The 16064-nt window shown below is 37.4% G+C and overlaps 1 protein-coding gene across 2 annotated transcripts; it reads right to left on the reverse strand.

Annotated features, from left to right (window-relative positions):
- Positions 1–2650: 2650 nt before the first annotated feature.
- Positions 2651–16064, reverse strand: camk1gb (calcium/calmodulin-dependent protein kinase IGb). 2 transcript variants are annotated; one of them, XM_026920975.3, is made up of 13 exons: positions 15771–16064; positions 12968–13079; positions 10008–10133; positions 9843–9917; positions 8915–9053; positions 8683–8806; positions 8517–8592; positions 7887–7999; positions 7707–7785; positions 6276–6363; positions 5703–6031; positions 5207–5308; positions 2651–4190 (listed from the first exon to the last, which is right to left on the reverse strand). In XM_026920975.3, exons 1-12 carry the CDS (start codon positions 15904–15906, stop codon positions 5242–5244), a joined length of 1464 nt encoding a protein of 487 aa, XP_026776776.3. In that variant the 5' UTR covers positions 15907–16064; the 3' UTR covers positions 2651–4190; positions 5207–5241. The 2 variants fall into 2 exon arrangements, with proteins under 2 accessions (XP_026776776.3, XP_026776775.1); XM_026920974.3 differs by lacking the exon at positions 15771–16064 and adding an exon at positions 15382–15743.

Below are 16064 nucleotides of genomic sequence, written 5' to 3' on the forward strand. Positions count from 1 at the left end.
AGAGTTTGCTGGTTGTAAACACGCAGACAAGCACAGCCCAGAAAATAGACTGAGTTAGTCTCCATATGAAACTTGGCAGCAAATATGACAGGGCTAAAATCAATGATCCAGGAGATGATGCCACGTAACCTAGACGTTTGCACTTCTCTAGCACAGGGATTCTATGTAGAAGCAGACAGCGTACTTTAACAGGATGCAGTGGCCCACATCACCACTTGTTACATGCTTTTCCTCCTCTACTGCTGATTCTTCCCACTGTGTGCAGTCATTTTCCTAATGACATTGGGCCTCATGTATCAAGCTGGATATGATGGATTTATGTGTAAATTGTTAGTACAAGTGTTTACACAAGAAATTTGGTATTCATGAAAATCCTGTAAATTTAAAAAAATGTTCGTATCCTACTCTGCATAAGCAGACTAACTTGACTCAACTTGACCGACTTCAAATCATATAATGTGGAATATACTGTCGTTTAAATTGCTTATGTTTATTATGTTTACAGCATTTAGCAGATGCCCAGTTCCAGAGCAACTTAAAGAAGTGCTTTGTAGTCTCATGCTAGTTCACTAGGTCAGGGGCTAAGACTACCATAGAGAACATTTTGTGAAACCTTTTCATTTTATATTATTGGCATTAATTATATAATATAAAAAATAAAGAAAGCTTGCCAACACAAACCCATAAAAAGACAAATGAAACTAATCATTCAATAATGACAAAAGAAACGCCACAGTATAAGCAGAGGACGGGACAGTCTGGCTTAGCCGTAAACAAACGCCTCAGCTGATGGAAAATTTAGCACTTGTTTATTATTATCAATATTATATATTATTAAATATTTTTATTATTTTGTATTTTATTAAATATTAAATAATTTCCACTTCTGCTTTTCAGGCTTTACCCTGAGTGATCATTTCGTGCTCCCAGCTGTCTGTACACTTGAACTTTTCAGGAGTTTTGTGGGAGTCACTACATGGAAATAAGCTGTGCCGTGCACGCTCTTGGTAATTTACGGGTGATTGGCGTTGGCATCACTATGCAAGAACGAAGAAAATCAGCTTTTCTGAAACTTTTGTAAATCTGGCAGATTTTTTTTTTTCGGTTGGGTTTACACAAACATTTACACACAACATTCTTAAAAGATTGATAAATGAGGCCCATTGTTGGTATGCTTTATCCAGGTCTTGCACACCACCACTGCCCGTTTGAACGCTAGTTACATACAATATGTACACTTGGGCTCCTTATCATTTGGCAAGAACGTTCTAGAAAATAATTGATGTACTGTATGTTAGTGTTATTTATAACAAATTTTCTGTCATAAATCACTATGTAACTAAAAGCACAAGGTGGTTTCCAGGGGTCTCATTTACCAACCATGCATATGCATAGGTTTGTGTGTAAACTGTGCATACACACATTTCTTCACATAGGATGCGATTTTTCAAGTTATTCTTGGGCATGAGAATATGCATATACAGTGTTAATGCATATACAGTGTTTATAAATCATTCCACTTACCCTACAAGTATGAAGTTGGAATTCTGAATTATGCCATTTTTGACCCGCAAAAGCTACAAAGCTACAAAGCTTTGAGCTACAAAGTGGGGAAAAAAACATGGATGCCTCCATGTTAATCTTTGGTTAGCAACAAGCTAGCAAGCTTACTGTGATGAGTGGTGTATATTTTCCTCCTCAAAACAGCAAACTGTATAGTCAGTGTTATAGATTTAACAAGCTAATATGTCTGTGTGTTGATTGATCTGAAGCAAATACTCGTATATACAGCATTTATATACACCATACACAACTCATTTAAATGGAAAAAGTACTACTTTGTTTACTGTTGATGCTGTGAGCAGCCATGTTGATTTGACGTCACTTGCTGAGCTCGGGGTTGAGGAGACCGTCCTGGGTTTCTGAACAGGAAGTCAGAGCTTTCTTGGGTTTTTCGTAGTCAGAGGTTGGAAATTAAGATTTACAAGTTTTAGTCAAATGCAGCATTAGAACTACTCCTGATCATGTGAATGTAATCACAGAAAAACTGATTGACGAGCAGCTCCCATACCACTACTGAGCAATGACTGTCAATCCTGTCAGCATTGACTATGCTTAAACAAGGAGCAGACAGGTGACACAGTTGAAATGTAAAATAGTCTAAACACTGGGATGATGCAGACAATGGCTGACTTTGCCTTGCTTGAACGTTTGGCACACTCAACTTTGCAGGGACCTCTTTGCTGAGAGTGATGAGTGGCTTATCAGTCGATTTTGTTTGCCTAGTGCAGGTTTAGCTGATCTCTGCCAGCAATTTGCCCCACTTTTGGGGAGGCCAACACAGCAATAACATCCCCATGCACACTGAAATCCTTTCTACTCTAGGGTTTTTAGTCATAGACACATTTCAACAAGAAATTGGAGACTCTGGCATTTCCCAATCAACTTTGGCTGAATAATCATGTCTTACAAGCATTCATAACACACGTTACAAATATGGCAGCGGAAAAGACAACAATAATGAGGGATTTTCATGACATCACAGGTTTTCCACTGTAATTGGGTCAATAGATGCATACATAAACAAAGAAAAATGTAACTAGCAAATACTACTCATTTTGGGAGCCCTCATTTGTGTGCTACTGTCTGGCACTCCATTTTTTTATGTGTTACATTGTGCCTGTAGGTGTCTCCTTGTGCTGCTTTGTCTCTTCATAGAAATCGGGTCATATAAAATGGTTTAAATTTGCTGGTGAAAGACCATGTTGAAAACTAACTAGTTTTTATTTTTAAATGCTTTTAAAAGTACATTTGTGTGGACACATTATTACCTTTCATTATTACCTACTTCCATTTTCTAGTTTACGATATAATAAACAACTTCTTTGAATAGTCAGGGCTTACTATAATGGTTATGCTTGGAGCGTTTCTGATAAGGAGACACGCAATCCATAAGGATTCCCCCAGAGGGACAACCAAAAACACATAATGCTTCTAGCTTCAGTAGTTTTACTAGCTTCAAGAGCCATTTGAATGTGATGCTCACATGTGCTGTGCTATATCATTGTCATTTAAAAAAGGACTGTACAAATAAATAATTCACAACATAGCTAAATGAAATGAACCTTTTCTATAGATCTATGTATTTCCTATCTACCAGTGGGAATGTCACAACTGAGGACTAACATTTTGTATTAAGCTCTAATTAAAGTAAAATTCTTTCATCCTTAATAATGGAAGAGGATAATTACATAATTATGACATAACATTGGGAAACTTGGATTTTTATTCAAGGGTTGTATTGAATATTGCACAATAATAGGAGAAGTCAACACAAACCTGAAATATTAGGACACTTATTCATTATTTATGTCTCACATGATAACTGACTATTAACAATTATATTTACAAAAAGCCCACACTTTTCAGGAGTGTTAGGTACATTGGCAAATGGTTATATATATAAAAAAGGAAAGACATTATTTTGTGGTGGGTATAGTGATATACAGGTTATTATAAAACAAAATACATAATTCTGCTTGTACATAATATTCATATATTTATTATAAAAATAAACTTTGGCTCTAAGATATATTAAGCAAGAAAAAAAAAATTTAACTATTACTGTAATGGAATGGCAAGAGGGAATACCTGGCAACCACAGTGTCCCCATCTGGCTTCAGCAATTAAACCTACTTGAATGAATTTAGTATTTTTTTCCTGATACATAAATCAGAGGTGGGCCTAAATAATTCAGAGTTAAATATCACAGCAAATCACAGACCATTAGGAAATAAATAATAAAATATCACAACACCAATACTCAGTGTAATATGAAGCACACAAGTTCTGGATAAAATGGAAAGATCTGTATAGAAATAATACACAGGGCTGGAGTTACATCAGTCCTGAGGAACAAGATCTTTGCGCTATAATACAACCAGGTGCCTAAGCATGTTGTTCTGCTCTCAGAGGGTACTGCATGTTGTTTGCCATGTGTTATATGTATTGTCATGTCTATGCATTTGTGGGTGATATGGAGGCACTCTTCTCAACTCCAATACATTGGTGAAGCCAACAAGCAGCAGGTCAGCTGTCTTATAATCACTCCATATCCCAAAGGAGCCAAAGCCCAAAGCAGCAAGAAATGCCAACTTCTGTAGCCAGTGGCTAAGAGACAGGTCACAGATCTGCAAAATCACACACACACACACACACACACAAACACATGTCACACTCAAGGTCACTATGTCCTTGAGAAAAGTAATATACACAAGCGAAAAGTTAAATAATTACTTATAATTACTTAAATAATTATAGTTCATTACTACATAATGTTATACACTATATGGCCAAAAGTATGTGGACACCTGACCATCACACTCATATGTGGGTCTTCCCCAAACTTTATATATATAGCAGCAGTTTATATATTCACTCTTCAGTACTGCATATTTGTATCTATGGACTCCTGCTGTAATCATAAAGACTATGATGCTCATACCAAACATCTTTTGAACACATTTAGTACTGTTTGACTGTATAGAATGCAATTATAGAAGAGTAATGATTTATAATCCCACTATCCAATGTCATACAGAAGAGGAAGGGTTCACTTTTGGGCTTGGATCCTGTCAAGGTTTCTTCCTCGTGCCATCTCAGGGAGTTTTTTCCTTGCCACTGTTGCTGGCTTCTCATTAGGAATCTATATCTACATCTGGATTTCTGTAAAGCTGCTTTCTGACAATTACTTTTATTAAAAGAGCTATACAAATAGAACAGAATTGAATTGACTTGAATTAAGCCTGTCCTATTAACCTTAACCTTTAGAACTTAATAGTAATTGAAAATTCAAAATATGTTATAAATTTGCTAGTGTGTGACCTTTTAAAAAAAAATAAATTAAAAAAAGACGTATTGCCTTCTAATTTCTGTTCAAATAAAAGTTATTAATAGATATATGCCATCCAGGGTGTATTCCCAACTTGTTCCTGGGATTCTATCATAAAAAGTAAAAATATACCATCCTTCTACTATGTGGGAGTGGTAGTTCAGGGGTTAGGGCTCTGCTCCAGTGATTGTAAGTTCAAATCCCAGTACTGCTAAAGAGAAACAGACCTCCGAGAGACGCTATTAAAAATTAAATCTAGATGCTATCAAAGCATCTACCAGATGGAAAAAGATCACATAAATCTATTTGCTTTACCTATTAAAGGTCACTCATAATGCTGCAATGGCCAATCACATGACACAGCAGACACCGGTCTGAAGTTTCTCCCCACTGCTATTGGTGCCTGTCTTCTGATACCTGTACAGACAGGAGGAGATGATTTCTTAATAACTGAACAATTCACAATTTCTGCTTCGTGTTTAATAGCCATGAGCCAATGCTATTTTAAATATCATAATACTACTAATATAATATAATGCTTACTGGTTTTTAATCAATTTCCTTAAATTTGCTTGAATATAAAGGAAATTCAGTACACATTGCATTCAGCTGTCCACATGCTGGGACAATCTTTATCTCAGGAGTCTACAAAGCTACATAAAAATGGCATGTTCCTAGGCAGACACCCCAAATGAAACACAGGAGTAGTAATCAGACAAGAATACCATTGAATATCACAGTATAAAGAACAGTGGTTATTATTGGCTCATGGCTATTTTTTTCATCAGCTCGAACTAATGAAGCTCAATACCCATTTAGGTTTCCTGGTTCGGAGTGGTACACATGCTTGGTCTTCTCAGTGACTGTGAGCGTAACACTATGGCTGACCTTCGGCAGTAGGTACTGGGTCTTTGTTTCCATGGAAACAGATGGCAATGTCATATAACTGCAAGGCAGGTTGCCATTGGGTTCTAGACTGTCATGGATCAGATTGTTGTCTGTTGCTTCAGGGTACGATGTTGAAATGACTTTAATATCAGGCAGCTGAATCTGTGTCTGGCTCTGTTTGACTGAGGCCTCACCATGAGCAAGCTGTAGTTTCTTCATGTGGTTGATGGCCACTGTAGCATTGAAAGCTTGCTGGAATACACAAAAAGATAACTTATCACATACTCGTCCTCATCCACAACTAAGAAAAAACAGGTCCCACTGGAAAAAAAATCACACACAGTGCACATTTACGAGTGTTTGAGCATTTGCAATGACCATTGCTGAAGCTGTGTTGTGTAATCGGGCCAGAGGTCAAATGAATTACCCCAGTGAAAATAGAGCAGAGAAGGCAAACTTTAAATAGTCAGAGGCTTAAGAGACTGGGTGCCTTTACCTTCCACTTGGACTTGGCAAAGTTCTTCTGGATCTGCACACTGACGGAATGGTAGATATCAAGGCTTTGGGCAGTCTTTCCAATGATCCTGAAGACAAATCCAGAAACAAATCTCTCCAAATCTCTTGATCACAGGCAATGGCCACAATGTTAAACAAAGTCTTTTATATCTGGCAAATGTATTCTACGACCATTAGTTGATGTATTATCCTAATGCTGTCTAAGCAAACAAATATGCAAAGAAACAATTATTATAATCCTAATCCGGATGGACAAATCACAGATTTGGAGGCTTAATTAGCATGCAGTGATGACAGACGATCTTTTAAGAACCAGGAACATGCAGATATGAAGAAACACTGATGAAATAGGAAAATAAGGTGTGACTTAAAGCTGTCATATCCTGCTCAGTATGCACACTATGCACAATACGTCACCTCACAGTTAGGATAAGATAAACTTTTATTAATCCTTAATGGCAAAATTGCAGAAATTAAACCTATTGAGAGAAAACACGGTAGCCAGACCAAAGGCACGAGCCAGACCACAATATTTTTACTTGTGATGTGAGAAGAGAACAACACCAGCTCCTAGCCAAAGCATTCACCAGTGACTTGCTTTAACTAGCTAACTAGCTGGTTACACGATATCACGTTATCTTATCGCACCACTTTTTTTAGTCTATTCAGTTTGGTTGCCAGGCAACAAAAACATGGGACAGAGCAGCACACTGGAGCTTCCACTTGCCTTGTGGGTTAGCTAATGAATTTATCATTTATCCACAATTTGTCGACAAGGTATTCATGCTACTTCTTCAGTTATGTTATGGCTAGTAAATGTTGGTAGAGTTACTAAAACAGATACTAAGAAGTATCTGCTTTCACTGTACCAAATATTCTCATAACTTTTTCTCGATTACCGTTCATTCTAATACATACTTAAGCAATATCACACGAACAAGTGTGCTGTTGTACTGATTATCAGCACGGTCGTGATCACCTGCGGCAGAATCAGAGCCACGCTGATATTTGAACAACAGCATGACTGGGAGTGTAATATTGCTTTTATATAAACAGTTCTATAAACATGAAATTACTATTGCATAAATAACATTTCAGCCACAATATGGCCAAATATTTCATTTATTTTGGCTCCGTCAATGAAAATAGCTCCCAAAGAAGCTGACTAGAGTGTTGTGTTGCCATGCAATGTACAGCCTGACTGACAGCCTGTAGTAAATGTAGTAACGGTTCAATATAATGAACTATTGCTAGAATTGTAATTATATGTAGAGAACACAGACAAGCAGAATGATACAAATTGTGAAATGTACCAAGTGCTGTTATGCCAAATATCAGCTCTCTTGTCCAATCAAATTAGTGGACCGGAACTAATGTTGTATAATTTTTCTATTAAACGCTCATGTCTTACCAGGGATGTCTAAGAGCTTGCTCTGTTGTGTAGCGCAAATTAGGACTCTTCTGCATCATGTTGCGGATGAAATCCTTTGCTGAAAATACAGTAAACACACAGAACGTTAAATATATATGTATAAATAAATATATGCAGTTTTGCTGAGGCTGCATGTTGAGAGAGAAAAAAGATATTCACCAGATTCTGAGATGTCGTCCCAGAAGGGAGAGTCAAACTCATACTGGGCTTTCATGATCTTCGAGAAAAGACGAGTCTCAGATTCCTCATAAAAGGGAGGATATCCACAGAGACTGCAGACACACATCATTAAACGAGATCATTATCTATTTATTATTTATTATATATTAATATGAAATAGCTGTTTTCCTGTAATACTTTTATTTTATTTCATATGCTTCCTTTTAAGGACAAATGTACAGTACTGTACTGTATGTCTGTGTATTATCTGTTGAACTGTTAGCAGTTCCTCCACTAGGGGGAATAATTTCACATGCTACTTTATACAGCAACAACCTCACTGCAGTGGTAAGCAGAGCTTAACCTGGCTAGAGTTCAATGACGTGGCGAAAACAGCTTGTTACTCACACTGCATAACAGTCATGATCTAAACCCTTAACGAGTCAGGGATCTTCAGTTCTATCTGACATTATATCATCATCCAATAGAACTGTATCCTACTGTAATAGGTCATAAAGTCTTACATCCCATGTGTGATATATAAGCTATTGTGGTTAAATTGTAGATTTAACAGTAAAAATAGTATCAATAAGAGTAACAGTAATAGCAAGAGTATAAGAGACTACTTACAGTATGTAGGTAATAACTCCAATAGACCAGCAGTCCACTGCTTTACTGTAGGGCTTCTGAGCTAACACCTCTGGAGCTAGAGGCAAGAAAAACAATTCATATTCAATACAATCTTTACACAGTGCTTTCATTATTGTCTTTTTTTAACCTCATATGGCCTACTTACCCACATAGCCTGGGGTACCACAGGCTGTGGACATGATGCCCTTGTCCTCCATCTTTGAAAGTCCAAAATCGCTGATCATTATCTTGGACTTCTCATCTGGACTGTAGTACAACAAGTTCTCAGGCTTTGGAGGAAAAATAGATATTGTGCTTTACAGCAGGAAATGTAGCAGACTTGATTCAAAGCTTAGATGAATTTCTTAGTGAAATTGTGTGTGTGTCTGTACATATACCTTGAGATCGCGATGTACTATGCCATTCTTATGCAGGTAGTTAACGCCCTCGAGTACCTGCTTTATCACTAAGCTGGCATCCTTCTCCGAGTACACTCCCCTGTCCAGGATCCGATCAAACAGTTCACCACCTGAAACACTGCCAAAATAAGAAGACAAAAAAATCAGATAATAGCTGCTGCGAGTATAAATACACAGCATATAGATAGAAGGTATGGGCTGGGATGGGCAGTACTTTACATACATGTATTTGTATGAAATACTATATTCTTACTTGTATTTGAGGGTCATAGAAAAAAAAAATATATAGTATATATTTAATCTGTATTATCTATTTTTTTTGTTGTTGTATTTTCTAAAATACAGAAAATGCTTTGTGTGGCAACTTGTGAAAACTGATTCTCATGCAGTTCTGGTGGATTTTTTAGCAGATATTTTAGAAATTATTTGTAGTACAAAGACTTATAAAACATTAGCACATTGTGTTTGCAGTTCATGAACAGTGCAGTGGTGCTTCCAAACCCTTGGACTCATCAGTGTTTAGTAATTGTTTAAAATATTCCCTTTATTATTTATCAGTTGTTTTGCTAGTTAGTGATCTGGATACTAGCTATTAGGAAAAGCTGCTATTATGTGGCCTAGTTGAGCTCTTAATAAAAAAGAGGAGAAAAAGTGCAGACTGATGTGGTTTCTGAAGGATACCTTAGTGTTAGTGTTAGCTAGTTATCATCCATTGGAACAATAACATTACCGTTTAAGCGAGCTGACAGTATCTCACTTCAATACAAAATACAGCATTTTATTGTGATATATTTTTCAGTTGCAATATTTTGTAGTTAATACATTTACATTTAGTTATGATTATTTATACATTTGATGTATTTCTGCCCATTTTTACCCTGAGTGTAGGCAAACAGATACTACTTACAGCTGCATGACAAGATAGTAATGAGTGCGACTTTCGTAGAGATCTTCCAACCCCACAACATTTTCATGTTTAATCCTAAAACAAATTGTCAGACAAATAGGTCATTTTCTGAATTACTGATTTTTGGTTTTTATATATATATAATATTAATTTTTTTTATTGTACCTCCTTAACACAGCAATCTCATTCTCCAAGTTAATGTCCCTTTTGTTCTTTTTCTTCACACACTTAATGGCAAAGAGCTTTCCTGTTTTCCTCTCCTTCACCATGAACACCTCAGAGAATGCTCCCCTAAGAGACAGACAGAGGTAGAGATACACACAGGAAGAGGAAGTTGGGTGAGGCTGTTCACTTATTAAGATTTAACACTTAACCACTGCTGTGAGGGGGAGAAGCAGACTGATATACTTTTTTCTTTTTCACAAAAAAACTGATACTTTTTTACTATTTTCTATGAGAATGTGCATATGACCTTTTAAAGCCCTTCATCTCTGGCACTTCAATCAAGCTCATCTATTTCATAATATCTAAAGCCATTTGTGCCAGGACTTGGAGGAGGTAAAAAAAATAGCAAAGTGATTATCTTCAGTAATGTTCTGTCCTCACACTGTTTCATCTGTGAAAAGATCTGCCTGTTATCAGTATCAAAAGTTGAATTTTATGAATGAATTTTGTACTCCATTAATCAAAATCAGATCTCTGATGTTTGAAGGAAATCAGGAGCCAGCAGCAGCTTATTTTGTTACATTTCAAAAACGTTCTTTCTGGGATGATGACAGCATAAGCTATAGCAATAGCAATGGCTTAATTTATTGTTCTTTGTGCCTTCTACACTGTCTAAAGCTGTAACCTGGAATACATGTCCTGGCTGGGGATTAAGCCTCAAAATCCCCTATGCAACAGAAATAGTAACAGCTCAGGTATCCAGGTGTGGTGCTTCAAACAGGTCACTGAGCTCTCCATGAAAGGATCAAACCCTTCTTGTTTAACTGTTTGAGAAATCCACACCTGATATTCAAACATTTTTGGTAGTGTTTTATGCTTATCCAAACAGATCGGATTCATTTCTTTCATTGTGATTCAGTAATTCATTCATATACAGTATATATAAATCTGCTTTATCTGTGTTCACTTTCATGTAATATTCCAATAAAACACATTCTCAAGGGTAAAATCTATTTTACTCTGAGCTTTGTAGCAGGACACCCACTTGCAATGCCCTGTCTCACACTATCGCCCGCCCCCACAAACACAGATATTCATGAAGAACATGGAGTATCACAGAATTGCTTTTAATTGCCGCCTCCATGCTCCTCTGAGGCCAGCACACTCTCTCTTACTGAAATTCTGCCTCTGCAATTTTATCTCTGAATATAAAAGCTATGAAACAGAGTTTTGAGCCAGGCTTCGCTTTAGTCAGTAATTATAGTGGTATAATTATAAGTGTTCTTGGCATTTATACGATTGATTTAACGACTCTTTATATGTAAAAGATTTCAGCACCAAGACAGATTAATACGTGCAAAGACTTGACCAGGAGTTACGCACAATACTCAGGTCTTATAAGGGAGAACCTATCTCAATCTCAATCGCAGCCATTAATTGGTTACAATTTCATGCATGGCATTTTGCAGTGGCACATTCCCTCCCTTGTAAGTTCTGTTGAGGGATACTGGGATTTGGTTCAGGTTGTTTTTCTCACAGGAAACGAGTGGGTCATCTCCCCAAGGCAAAGCTTTTCTCACTGGTCCCATTGCCTTCATTTTTATAGCTCACATCATGGACACCAGGGATGGTTGCAATGGATGCAGATGCTGCTAAGGAAAATGATGCACTGAATTTCAGAGCTTTTATTAAGCTTATCTGAAAGCCACATGCATGTTCCTCCTTCCATGATCAAGACAGTAGTTCTGGGTCACATGTCCTATGAAAAAATACCAATTAAAAGTCGTCGCCCCCCCAACCCCTTCAATTAGATTGCCTATGGATAAACACAAAACTCTCTCTCTCTTCAGTTAACTGTTCTTGAAGTGATCCTGATTCCTGAGTGTTAAATAAGCACAGCTTATCACAGCCTTCCATATCTCACAGCTTGTCTCTGAGAATAGACGGAAATGTAGAGGGTGTTAAAAACAACTGCTGTTTCTTTCTGTGCCAAATATAAAGAAGCATAATTACTAATTCTGAGGAGAAAGCTAGTGATTTATTACCTTTTTACAAACAATTATAAGAACATATAAACAACCACTCATGGAGGGGCCCTGGATGACTAGTGGTTAGGCCACGGCGCTCTCACTGCCTCAGCCCGGGTTCAGTTCCTGGCCAGGGAACCGACCCCAGCCACTGGGGATGCACAAGACAGCGCACTCCCAGTGCTGATCCCAAGACCGGATGAAAGATTACAGAGATGCCTTGTTGATATGAGAGGTCAGAGGAAAATGGCCAGATTGGTTCAAGCTGCCAGGAAGGATAGGAAGGATAACTCAAATAATCACTCTTTAAAACCGTGGTGAGCAGAAAAGCATCTCAGCATACACAAAACATCAAACCTTGATGAGCGACAACAGAACCTCGATGGGCTACAACAGCAGGAGACCACATTAGGTTCCACTCCTGTCAGCCAAGAACAGGATTCTGAGGCTATCATGGGCACAGGCTCACCCAAGCCGGACAGCTGAAGATCAGAAAGAAAAATTGGAAATACCTGGTATTTTTCCAGTCTTCAATTGTCCAGTTCTGTGCCCCCGATAGCCTCAGATGCTTTTTCTTCTGAATGAAAGACTAATCTTCAAATGACTGTGCAAGCTGAAGATAGAGACTTGCCTGCACCTTGCCTTGCCTAGGCTTCATTCAAATCCCACCACAGATTCTCACAATTTGTCTATATAACGTAGCAGAGATAGGCCAGTAACACTCACCTGGTAACGTGTACAATATGGTATACTATCACTAATTAAAATATATATTGTATATATGCAGTATAAACTGTTAGGAATGTACAATATTATCACTAATGTACCAACACTGTCATGTATACTGATATTGTTTTCTAATATAGTTGAAAAAAAGTAATAATACCACCTGTATTATTGTTAGGATAATAATTATTAAAATACTGTACTCACGATCCGAGCACCTCTATGAAGTCGAACACTTCTTGAATGTTGTCAGTGCTCTTCTTCCAATCATAGCCAGCCTCTTTGCGACCCATTTCAGTGCAAGCGTCTCCAGGGATTTCTACAACACATGAAATAAGACTCAGAGATCAATGCTAACCTAGTTTTCTAAAGGCTAACTTATCCTGTTTGAGAAGATAAACACAAGTCACAGACTGAGAGCCCCAGAATTATACGTTTGTTGGGAAGGAAAACAACTTCTAATATTCCACGAACCATGCGGCATTTTGCAGAATGTTTTGCACAGTACGTTTAATTTAAATGTTAAATACTTTAGTCTTAATGTTAAATAACGTTTTCCACTGTAACCTCTCAAGGTACATTCATCCAGGAGTGAGGAAAAACCACAGTAAAAGGAAGCTATCAGTGTTGGAGGGCTGCTCATGTTCATCAGCTAGCTGTCATCTTCAAGACTCTGGCACTTATTCATCAAATAGATCTGATGTACAGATTTTAGCCCACAGAAAGAAGTATGAACAAATCTGAATCAGATTTATGAAAATGTTGTACAGCATCAAAACAAGCAGTGATTTGAGTGCAATTATGAATAAGCTTTAGCTCTCTTCTAAAGTAGTCTCTTATTTACATGTCTACATGTCTATATGAATATGCCACGCCCCGATTTACCCACATATATCTATTTTTTAAATGAAAAACACCCTATAGAGTTAAATAATGGTTAAATCAGCTATATGAATGAAGTAGATAATGCAGGAACTTGTATTTTATTTAGAACACTTATTTCTTTGAGCTTGGCACAAGAGATGGAAGAGACAGTATGAAGTGCGGGGAAAATAAAATCCTCAGGGATGGAAATGGGTTAGCCTATCAACACTTGAAAGCACTGGAAAGGATTAGAAGTCAATAAGTAAGGCTAGTCTGTCTTTAAGACTTGGCCTCTTTCCTCTTATGTAACAGAGTAAAGAATCTTGATTCACTTAACCCCAAAGGAATTAACCCACACAGTTCAAGAGATCAGACGTAGGCCATCAATGACAAATAGCTCCTGTACAATAACAGTATGGACACTACAGGGGCGGGATATTGTGCAAATATCATTCTATAACACATCAGTTCATTTTTTAGCCAGTAAGTAAAAAAATAGACTATAACTGGGTAACCTTAAGACAAGAGGAACATCCTGTTAGGCATCAATATTTGGCATCACTAAATCTACACACTGTGAGCCAAACAAAGTTAAGCCTAATCTAACACTGCCTTTTTTTTTCTTTTAATCTTTATTTGCTTTAGGACATGCTATGTAAATTTAAATGAAGGCACACAACCTTCATATATCACAAATCACAAATATACACTTTTACATCCCTTTGTTCTTAAGGGACAATATGACACTGCACAATATGACACCCATATAGAGATAACATTTGACCTGTTCCTGAAATTGAATATGTATCAGTTATCTATTCCCTCTATATATTCTCATCTAGGCACGATTATTGATACATCACTGTAAAAGCAATCAATTACTGTATCCCTCCAATATACCACTCACTATATCACTTTACTTACAAATAAGCTCATTCTCTACAATTTACAGTTTACTTCCTTTCAGTTTACACACACACACACTCACACACACACACACACACACATTCTTTTCTAATTTAATACAACCATCTTCATTTGAAAATGATGTTATTGACAACAACTGGAAAGTCTGAATCTGAATGAAAATCTGAAATGAATTTCAGAGTTTCTTAGAATTTGGTCTGTCTTGATCCATTTTAGATCAAATCCTTCAGAGTGTCGTCTGAATACATGCTTTAATAGAGATGAGGCATGAGGAAAATCTGACCTTTTGTACAAAGCAGTGACGATCAATATCACAAATTTGCTTATATTTTTATATATATGTATATATATATAGAAACAGTGCAAGATGTTGAATATTAAATATTCAAGATATTGAACATTTACACATTGCAAAATTCTGAAACCTACTGTTTATTTCCTATTTTAAAAAAAAGAAGTCCCAGAATTTCAGTGTGTGTGTGTGTGTGTGTGTGTGTGTGTGTGTGTGTGTGTGTGTGTGTGTATATATATATATATATATATATATATATATATATATATATATATATATATATATATATATATGCACACACAGTATATACATACATACATGCATGCATAGACATACATACACACAAATTAACTAATTTATTTTTAATTTAATTAGCTAGTATCTATCAATCCCCCTTCGTTACAGATTGAAGAGGACCACTATCCATAGCATTAAAATATAGTTAAGTGAATATACATATTTAATAATAGTTTACATAGAGATGATTGCATGCCTAAATTCCCCTCACTGAAAGATTTTTTTATTTCATCGACCTTACCTTCAGGTATGTGCGAGCTCCAGGTGTTAGCGCAGTTTAGTATGGGTGGACAGGGACAGCAGGGACAGCAGGGACGGAGGACAGCGCGAGAAACCCGGAGCAACTGATGCGCTGGTCTCAGCGACACGAACATGAGACACGCAGCCGCGTGCACTCAGAGCGCGTGACCGTGCATACAGCACAGCAGAGAGACCCGCGCGCGCTTCCCCACAGATTCCCCTGTTACGTGCCCGAGTGAAAACGCTATCACGGTAAAGCAGTGATCGTACACGCGCGCGTATTGGTAGTGTTAGAAAGGGGACACTTTTACTCTAGCGTGCAGCAGCTCGCGCGAGTCCCACTGCTTTATGAATGAAGCAGAAAGAAGCTTATGTGCAGCTTTAACTTACCTAGAGCCGAGGAGGGGTATGAGATGCTCCGCTCTGACTCTCCTGTCAACAGCTTTGGACAGATTGTCTCACTGGGAGGCAGGGACATAAACGAGGATAGAGACTGACAGGGGAGGAGTGGTGGGGAAAAGTGCATCACTCTCTCAGGTGTGTGCTCGCACCACCATAGACCTGTCAGTGTTTAAGGCTTAATGGACTGTATGTTGCATGACATTTTCACGCAATTCATGAGTGTGAGCTTCAGAATTATAACAGGCTTTGCTGTTCCTTATGTCAATTCTTAATTTCATTCAT

This window comes from Pangasianodon hypophthalmus, chromosome 16, assembly GCF_027358585.1.
Source record: "Pangasianodon hypophthalmus isolate fPanHyp1 chromosome 16, fPanHyp1.pri, whole genome shotgun sequence".
In the NCBI taxonomy this organism is placed as follows: domain Eukaryota; kingdom Metazoa; phylum Chordata; class Actinopteri; order Siluriformes; family Pangasiidae; genus Pangasianodon; species Pangasianodon hypophthalmus.

What these genes read in the sequence shown, in the direction of transcription:
- camk1gb (XM_026920975.3), bottom strand. Translation starts at nt 15,906, where the DNA reads ATGCACTTTTCCCCACCACTCCTCCCCTGTCAGTCTCTATCCTCGTTT. An exon ending in TGGTACCCCAGGCTATGTGG is followed by an intron (nt 8,593 to 8,682) that starts GTAAGTAGGCCA and finishes TCTTGCCTCTAG; the next exon opens with CTCCAGAGGTGTTAGCTCAG. An exon ending in GGACGACATCTCAGAATCTG is followed by an intron (nt 7,786 to 7,886) that starts GTGAATATCTTT and finishes CTGTATTTTCAG; the next exon opens with CAAAGGATTTCATCCGCAAC.